The 9,478-nt window shown below is 38.9% G+C and overlaps 1 protein-coding gene across 1 annotated transcript; it reads left to right on the top strand.

The window, feature by feature from the left end:
- Nucleotides 1-1,525: 1,525 nt before the first annotated feature.
- On the top strand, nucleotides 1,526-5,132 carry LOC137079298 (uncharacterized). The gene is made up of 2 exons (XM_067447260.1): nucleotides 1,526-1,942; nucleotides 3,197-5,132. The coding sequence occupies exons 1-2, from the start codon at nucleotides 1,879-1,881 to the stop codon at nucleotides 5,095-5,097; spliced, it is 1,965 nt and encodes a 654-aa protein (XP_067303361.1). The 5' UTR covers nucleotides 1,526-1,878; the 3' UTR covers nucleotides 5,098-5,132.
- Nucleotides 5,133-9,478: the final 4,346 nt, after the last annotated feature.

Genomic DNA, 9,478 nt, shown 5'->3' on the forward strand with positions numbered 1-9,478 from the left:
CGCTTTGGGTGCGCTCGTCATTCTTTAGCTCCGCCCACACGATACGCCTCCAGGCGCTCTGTTTTTTCCCGGAAAGACTCGGTACAGCCAATTTTTATTTTATAAATATAATAAAACTAAAGACTTTTCGGAGATATGAAGGATGCAATACTACTCTATAGGTACTCAAGATTGACATGAGATTGACTGAAACTGAGTGTTTCACCCCCCCCCCAACATAATAGTCAATTAACTCAACCAACCCCCCCCCCCCCCCCCCAAAAAAAAAAACCACACACACACACACACACACACACAAACTATGCAGTAATGCAAAAGTATTTCCAAAATTACAAAGATAAAATGCTTAGACAGCAAAAAACTATGCCTATATTATATATAAGTAATTCAATGTTGAATGTATTGTACTATTGTTCATTAATCCATGTTCATTCATAACAGTAACATTGACACTGGAAATGTTAAATATGTAATATAGAAATTAATATCAAACTAGATTAATAAATGCTCTAAGCTAATTCATTGATAGCATATTTAACTTTATTGTAAAGTGTTACCATATATTTCAATTTTGTGAAGCTTGAAATCGACAGTACAGTACCGCATCATTGTGTGAGGTTTTATAACGCATACTGTGTGGAGGTTTAGCAAGATGTGTGTTTAACCCCTCTTCCATTCCTCTAATAGAGGGTTTATTTACTTCAAAGTGACCTCAGCTGCTGTAAAAATATGATGTATTTTCCTGTCGGAGGTTGAGGCTTTGGCAGTGAGTTTAGTCTGTAATGCTTAAGGGAATGGTTTTCAAATTTCACAGGGGCTAACATGATATTCATGCAGAGAGACACTTACAAGATGGGTTAAGATTCTGGGACAGAAGAATTCTTGACCCACACGAGGGGGACAAGGAAGCAGTGCTTTTGTAGGGGGTTCTTGAAACCTCCAGACAGTCCCTCTGTCTTTACTGGCACATAAACCACAACAGCTCTCCCTCACGGCATCATGCACGCTCCCTCCCATAAATAGCAAGCTTTTCCTGCCTGTCATGCAAACAGTATGGATGCAGTCTAGACATAGTTAGAGCATGTGTTAAATAAGGAAGCCTGAGTTAAAGTAAGGTGGACATTGCTGAATGCTGCCCAAATGGAAGAAATAAGGGGAAAATCTCAGCCAGATGTTATGAAAAGGGTTTTGCGAGAGAGGTGAGCATTAAGGTTAACAACATACCGATTTGAAGTCAAAGTCAGTGGGAGCCGTGTAATCTGCTCTGACGAGACCGTGTGTGTGGGCTCTTCATTACTTATTCAAAGCTAAGAATGTTATCTTGACATTCAAGGAGGTCTATAATACCTGAGAATATCAATATGTTAGCAATGGCAGGTATGCAGCACATACTACTGGGTACAATCTCCTATAATATAATATTTGCTTACAAAATAGTTGCTTGCAATTTCATTGATTTTTTTTGGTCAAAGTATGCATCAAAGTATTCATTTTAAATGGCCATCAATACTGCCCTACAAAACAAAAAGGCAGTAACTGCATTTTTGGTCAAAAATGAGTTATTATCATTTTCATGACATTCAAGGCATCCTTTGTTATGTGACAAAAAATATTATCTCAAATGTGTGTCGTTTTGGTGAAAAATGGTAGTCGTTTGTACAGTAACTGCAAAAAGGCCTAGTGAAACAAAGCATGAGTACAGTAACATCCATTACTGTATTCTTGTTTTGTTTTACCCAACAAAAAATAACCGTGTTGCTACGCAGCGCAGTTACTGTTTCCATGGTGAACACACACAGCTGATTTAGCGGCATCCTCACGAGACGGTTTTAACATTTGCGATTTCACCCTTCTAACTTCCCACAAATTTTGTTTGAGATGGCACAAAGCAGGGGAAAGAAGATGGTCGAACTGGCGTTGAAAAGAAAATACCCGGAGAATGGTAAGTAACAGTGACAGATTAAACATTTAGAGGCTAGGCTATCACAATATAAACACCTGTCAGCCGCCAGGGCGGGACTTCCTCTCAGAGGTCCATTCAGAAAGCATTATGCTAATTAACAGGCGATGTTTCAAATAGCTTTGCTTACCTCCCCCTGATCCTCCCTGCTCCTAGCTGTAACTTTATCCTCTGTAACTTCACATCATCGCCGATGCCATGTCATCATTTTGTTGTTCATGACACAAAGTTATAATCCAATCAGCGGTGGAAAAATATTCAATAACTAGAAAAGCACTCGGAGAGCATAATAACCGCGGTCAATGTAGCATTACAAATTCCAAATGTCCCGTGTTCCGGATCACCACCAAAATGTAGTCATCTGTTCCTTGTCCTAATACCCATGTTGTCCGAAAATGTCATCCAAATCCGTACAGTACTTTTCGAATTATCTTACTAACGAACAGACAGAGAAACGGCAACAGGTGTCTGTTCAACTTAAAACGCACTCTCTTCGCGTCCGCTGTTTGAAGACTATGTCCGCTGTTTAAAGACTATGTCCGCTGTTTAAAGAAATTAGTGAGTTGTGAGCAAAACTGACACCTTTCTCTTTACTGTAAGCATCATGCTTTCAACAAAAACAAACTTCTGCAGAGCGAGTCGGCAGTTATTTACGACCCCCCTTAGCGCTCAGGCTCAACACATTGGTTCCTGTTCCTAAGCATTTATTTATTGCACGGTTTGTTCTTCTAAATATAAAATTATATATTTAATTTGGATTCCCCTTAATTATATTAACCTATGAAAATGTTTCCCTCTGCATTACTGCAAGCTTCTGTTTTATCCTATTATTGTAGGATAATACAACTTACAACCTAATGTAACTTATAAAGCCAGGCTGCGTTTTTTGTATGTTGGCTTTTCTTTCTTCATTTTCATTAAGGGTTAAAAATTATTAATTTATTATTGTGTTAGTCATTATTTAGGCATTTATTAATTAATTAAACTTTATTAAAATTATTCCCTGTACAATTAAATATTATGATATACAGACATCGATATATAGCCTACATATGTTGATCAGAGTGAAGATGTTGTCCTGTAGGTCCATATAATAATAATTAATAATAAATACTAATAATACTAATAATAATAATAATAATAATTTGTTGCAGTAGCCTACACAGACAGACAGACAGACACAGACAGATGTGGATTTACATTCATGCCACTAATTTTCTCTCTTTTTCATTTAAGATACACATGTAGGTATTCCATCAAAGAGGCAGCAAGTCCTGCCCCCCGCTGAAACAATGGAGTGGACCATCCTGGACACTTTCCTGGATACCACCAGCGTGGACAGCTTATATGATGACATTACAGACCTAGATTATGTCCCAACCCCTACGATGGCACAGACTGAAGTGGAACTTGGAGACCCAGGAGAACAAGTGCAAGAGCCCCAGCCAGAGCCCCAGCCAGAGCCCCAGCCAGAGCCACAGCCAGGGCCACAGCCTGATGTTGAATCACGTCGACCACCAATGAGAGAGCCATGTGGTGCCAAATGTCGAAGAAGGTGTACAGACCATATTTCAGAGGAAAGACGGAGGGAGATATGGAGTCAGTACTGGGAGATGACCTACACAGAAAGACGATCATGGATGTTTTACTCAGTTACCCCAATGCCAACCAAAAGAATAACAACCGGCCCAGAAAGTCGCCGTGGCCGCTCATTTATCTACCGCCTGCAAAACCAGAAAGGAGAGCCAAGACAGGTCTGCAAAATGTTTTTCCTGTCATCATTGGGCTACCACCCTAAAAATGACAGTCTCGTTATTTCCATGATGGGGAAGTCGAACACCAGGCCACTGGTTCCATCCAAGGACCAGAGAGGAAGGCAGGCTGCAGTCAACAAGATAGACGTGAAGACCCTTGATGACCACATTGAGTCCTTCCATCCTTGTGTGAGCCATTACAGACGGGAGCATGCCCCAAATCGACGGTACCTGCCAAGTGACATCACAATTAAGATGATGCATTCAGACTACCTGGATAAAGGAAACGCCTGCTCCTATGAAGCATACAGGAAGATGGTAAAAGACAAAAAAATCAGCTTTGCCAAACTTGGGGAGGAGCAATGTGAGGACTGTTTGGAACATGCAGAACATGTGAACTGCCACACAGGGGAGACTGAAAGCTCAGATTGCCCAGAGTGCCTAAGGTGGAACAAACATAAGCAGTCTGCCCTAGAGAGCCGCCAAAGCTACCAGGCAGATGCAGAGAGGGACTGGCCGGACATGACATCAGTTCGGAGTGTGGACCTCCAGAAGGTGATAATGCTGCCACGGATGCCAGGAGTCAAGTCAGCAGTATTTACTCGTCGCATCGTGGCATACCACGAAACATTTGCCTCAGTGGGGAAAAAAACAAACAAAAAAAACACCATCTCTGTATTGTGGCACGAGGGAATGGCTGGGCGAAGTGCCGCGGAAATTACATCAGCATATACAACTGCATTGGAGAAGGAGCGGGATGTACGCCACACCATATTCTGGGTGGACAACTGCAGTGCACAGAATAAGAACTGGTGCCTTCTATCCTCACTTGTCACTCTTGTGAACAGTGACACCATTTCACAGGAGGACATCACACTAAAGTTTTTTGAGAGGGGACACACGTTCATGAGCGCAGACAGTTTCCACCATGGTGTCGAGCAGCAAATGAGGAGCCGTCCAGGTGGTGTGGTCTACGACTTTGAGGACTTTGTGAGTGTTGTGGCAAGCTCCAACTCCAGGAAGGTGGATGTTATCAAATTGGAGAATGCCAATGTGCTAGATTGGAGGGATGGCCACTCCACCGTCAAGGTCAAGAAAGCGCAAGCACCAAAGCTTGGGGAGATGGCGGAGATACAGGTGCGGCGTGGCTCCAAGAGCCTCTTTTACAAGCTGTCCCATACGGAGAATGAATTTATGGAATTGGACTTCCTCATGAAGAAATTCTCGCTGAAGGTGCCCACTCTTTTGCGACCACAGAATAGAGGGGTTGAGGAGGTCAAGAAGAGAGACATCCTCTGTAATCTTTGTCACCTCATGCCACCAAACAGGAGGGTGTTCTGGTATTCCCTGCCTGTGAGCAATGTTTTGGAGGATGAGGAGTAATAACCATATGAAATGTGGTGTTCATCAATTATTTGTATTATTATTATCATCATTATTTATTTATTTATTCATTCATTCATTCATTCATTCATTTATTTATTTATTTATTTATTTATTTATATATATATATACACACACACAATCTATTATTAAATGTATGTTTACTAATTTGAAATATCTGTCCCATGTATTCATTTCATTCAGTACTTTATGTTTATAAACCTACTGAAACAGATACTGCACCATATAAAATCATCAACTTGTTTATCTTAGTTATCATCATAAGAGTACAAAAAGCGTTAGAAACACTTAGGCAACATGATTTTGTTTTGCTCTGTTGAATTGGAGTTTAACTTGCCTATATTGCTCCAAAGAAAAGTTGTTTTGCAATGCTTTAACATGAATGTGATTTGTAGGTATAGCAGATACTACATTACAGATTGAGAAACACCCCCAGAGACACATTAATCTAATACTCACACATAATAATGTGGTCCTATTCAAAATAAATTGTCCCCATTTGGGCCTTGATACAGCTTAGCAATGTGAGACTTTAAGCAGCCGTTTCAGCACCAGAACAGCTTCCGGGTGGAAAATATTGACCTAAAATGGTCAAATTAATTTGGGTTTGGTATATCCATGTTCAGAAAAACAAATGGTTCCAATTATTTCAAATACAGTAAAATACAGTAATATATCTAACACACCCAGAGCCCAAGTTGTGGCAAAATAGTTCTTGGAGAATCTGTAGTTACTGCCTTTTTCCTTGGCATGGTGCCACGTTTTTGGTAAGTAATACAAAGCAAGAATACAGTAACTGCAAAATAGGGGTAAAATACCAAATTAAAAATGAGGATTGATATGTACAAAAATAAAACTAATATAAAGTAACAAAAAAGCCACATGTCCAATAATCTACCTACAACTACTTAGGCTGGATGACAGGATAACTTTAAAGTCATTTTTCTCAGTTCTGCACTCTGCGTAGTTACTGCCTTTTTGCTTTGTAGGGCAGTATAGTGAAGCATGCTTTTTCCATGCAAAAAAGATAACAATAAATACATTAAAAAATAATAAATATTAACAATAATTATAAAATAAAACAAAATGAATGTATAATTTTTTGTTTGTTAATAATACACAGCTGTTCAAAATTGAAGATAATGCAAGGATGCATTCATCTTAATTAAAAATGACAGTAGAGACAGTAGGGACATCTGCCTTTACATGCATATGAACTTTAATGACATCCCATTCTTAATCCATAGGGTTTCATATGGAGTTGGGCCATCCTTTTAATCTATAACAGCTTCAACTCTTCTGGCATGGCTTTCCACAAGGTTTAAGTGTGTGTTTATAGGCCTGGCTCGCAGTATACACAAAAATAAATAACATTTAAAAAAATATTACAATTGAAAGCATTTTTTTAAATTGTAATATTATTACACAACATTAATGTTTTACTGTATTTTTGATTAAATACATGCGGCCTTGATGAGCAGAGACTTATGTCATATTCTCTGAAGACTATCCTGTCCATCCTACTGACTTTCAGGAAACATCTGTGCGAAAACCTTGGCACTTGAAGAACATTATTTTATCAGACTGGTCTATTTCTAACTGCATCTCTGCCCACATCATCAGATTGTGTCTCTCACACAGTTGTCTAAGAGATATTTTTATGTTTATTTTGACTGCTAGAAATACCCTTCCATCAGTGAGGCACTCTGCTGCATGATGTGTAATGTTGCATGCCATTTTGTCCATGTGGTTCCAGGAATGTCTTTCCGTGTCCATTCCTTGAGTCCAGCTCAAGCTTTATTGCACAGGCCACATGGAAACATTCTCCTTCACATAAGAAAATGTCAGGAATGACAAGACCTCTCAAGTCTAACTTGATCATATGATCAATGCAATACTGATGTCTCCCACTAGAGCAGTAATAATTTATGTACTAACAGATGTATGACATCAATTTGTAGGCAAAAACACGGAAAACAGTTAGCATTTTTGCACTTCCGGTTCCAATGGGTCAATGTGTTTTTCGTAAGGGAGTTTGGTTAAAGGTAGGGTAGGTAGAAATTGGTTATAAAACTTTTTTTTCCCAAATTTGTTTAAACTTTATTTATTTATCAATACATAATTAAAATGTAAGTACTCTGAAAAATAAAGTATAACAATTAGTGTCTGTAGACCTCTCACGACTGTTTAAAAGACAGCTCATTATTTCAATTCACTCCACCTTCTCCCTTCTGGGCTCTTTCCAAAGCCACGCCCCCAAAACGCCCCGTCCTTCGGATGAGACGTTAAACCGAGGTCCCGACTCTCTGTGGTTGTTCAAAATAGGGGGTGTAGGGGTGTAACCCCGGCATCCTGGCCAAATTTGCCCATTGGCCCCTGTCCATCATGGCCTCCTAATAATCCCCATATCCTGATTGGCTTAATCACTCTGTCTCCTCTCCACCAATCAGCTGGTGAACGGTGGGCGTTCTGGCGCAAAATGGCTGCCGTCGCATCATCCAGGTGGATGCTGCACATTGGTGGTGGCTGAGGAGATTCCCCCCTTCTATATGTAAAGCGCTTCGGGTGTATAGAAAAACGCTATATAAATGTAATGAATTATTATTATTATTAATAATAATTATTATTAATTAATCATTATTATTAAAACACATGAACGCGCCTCACTGGCCGGTGGAAGACGCATTATTTATCTCAGACGAGCAGTGTGCATGTAGTGACATCATGTCAGAATCACATGTAATTAAAACAATCGAACTTTATCAGTATGAATATAAACAAATAAGATGTCTTTTAGTACTCACTATCAAGCTAGAACACAGATACTGGTAAAGTTTAAAGTATATTTTTGTTTGATTTGGTAACAAGCTAGTTATATTTATAAGGCAAAGAAATCAGGTAGCATCATGTTTTCCCAATAACATCAGTTATACTGTGATGAAGATGAATTTTGTGTAAGATTCACAACATATACTGTGTTTTGCATGTAAGAGTTTCCATGATGATGTTGATTAGTAGTAGCTAAAGCTAACTTAGTTCTAAAAAAAAGTTCCTGGATGCGGTGTACTAGCTTTTACACATGCATTTTGTTATCTAAAGTTAAATTTTGCGAAATTCAACACAACAGCGATCAACTTGAGCTAAGCATATTGATTATTTATCATCTCTACTAATGGCTAAGTGTATAACATTGTAACTTTATGCTAAGTAATGTTATTAGCTATATTAGGCAGCTTCATGTGCTCTTGATACATGCTTTATGAAAACATAAACCAAAAAAATGTATAATCAAAATGAAAGATTACCTGTCCAGCAGAAATACAGCCAGCAATGAGTCGTTTTTCAGGTCCCTCAGTTCTCACCATCGTTGAAAAGCCACGCATTTACTCGCGTTTGATTTCTTTGTTTATTCAAAGACTTTCTGTGCATTGCCTTTTCTCGTACTGTCTTTCTTTTTTGCATTGTTTGCCTTCGCTGACTGCAAAACCCTGCACTGTGAATTTTGAATGCTCTTTCTCTGCCATTATTTTGCCTAGGTTTCTTGCCTCTTGAACTGCTCGAATCAAACGAGTGCGCGCACATGGGCAGAACCTGTAGCGAAAGCGGTGGTCGCTCGCTATGGTAGCGAGAGAGAGTGACAGTCGCCCAAGCCAATCGTTTGTTTCTCGAACGAAAATAATGAGCGGTGTTTATTGCAGATTAAAAAGTCTAGAGTCACTTTCACATTCTACTTACATTTTAATTATGTATTGACATATAAAGAAAGTTTAAATTTTTTTTGGACAAAAGTGTTTTAGATCAGTCCTACCTACCCTACCTTTAAATGGTTGAAATAAGGTCTGTGGTGAACACAAGCTCAAAACACTTTTACGTTTTATTCTACAACATGAAATATGTCAGTATTACCATAGCCTACTCGTGATTTTTTTGAAGCTGTCTTGAAAATGCGTTTGCTAATAAGCAGCTAAATGGGACTACAGAGGCTGTCGAGGAGATTAAACGTCATCACGCCAAACAGGTAAACTCCGTCGGCTTCATCATACTAGTTTATAATTGTGCTCTTCTAACGCAAACTTTCTGTTAAATGTTTGGTAACACTCTATTTTAAGGTCAAAATGGAACACTTGAATTCACTGAGCTCCCGAATGCGATTCTTTCACACACGTTTGTAGAAGCGTCTGGTTCTTAATTTTATAGCCTCCTGTGGACATGGAAGTAATTGGAACACCTGATTTGGAGGGGCGTCCCAATACTTTTGGCAATATAGTCTATACAAAATTATTTAATTTAAATATAATTTGTTTTCATTCTTTGTGTAGCCTATACAATTATAAAACTTCAATCACATTCATGTGACTTT

This window comes from Pseudorasbora parva, chromosome 6 (assembly GCF_024679245.1).
Source record: "Pseudorasbora parva isolate DD20220531a chromosome 6, ASM2467924v1, whole genome shotgun sequence".
NCBI classification, from domain to species: Eukaryota; Metazoa; Chordata; class Actinopteri; order Cypriniformes; family Gobionidae; genus Pseudorasbora; species Pseudorasbora parva.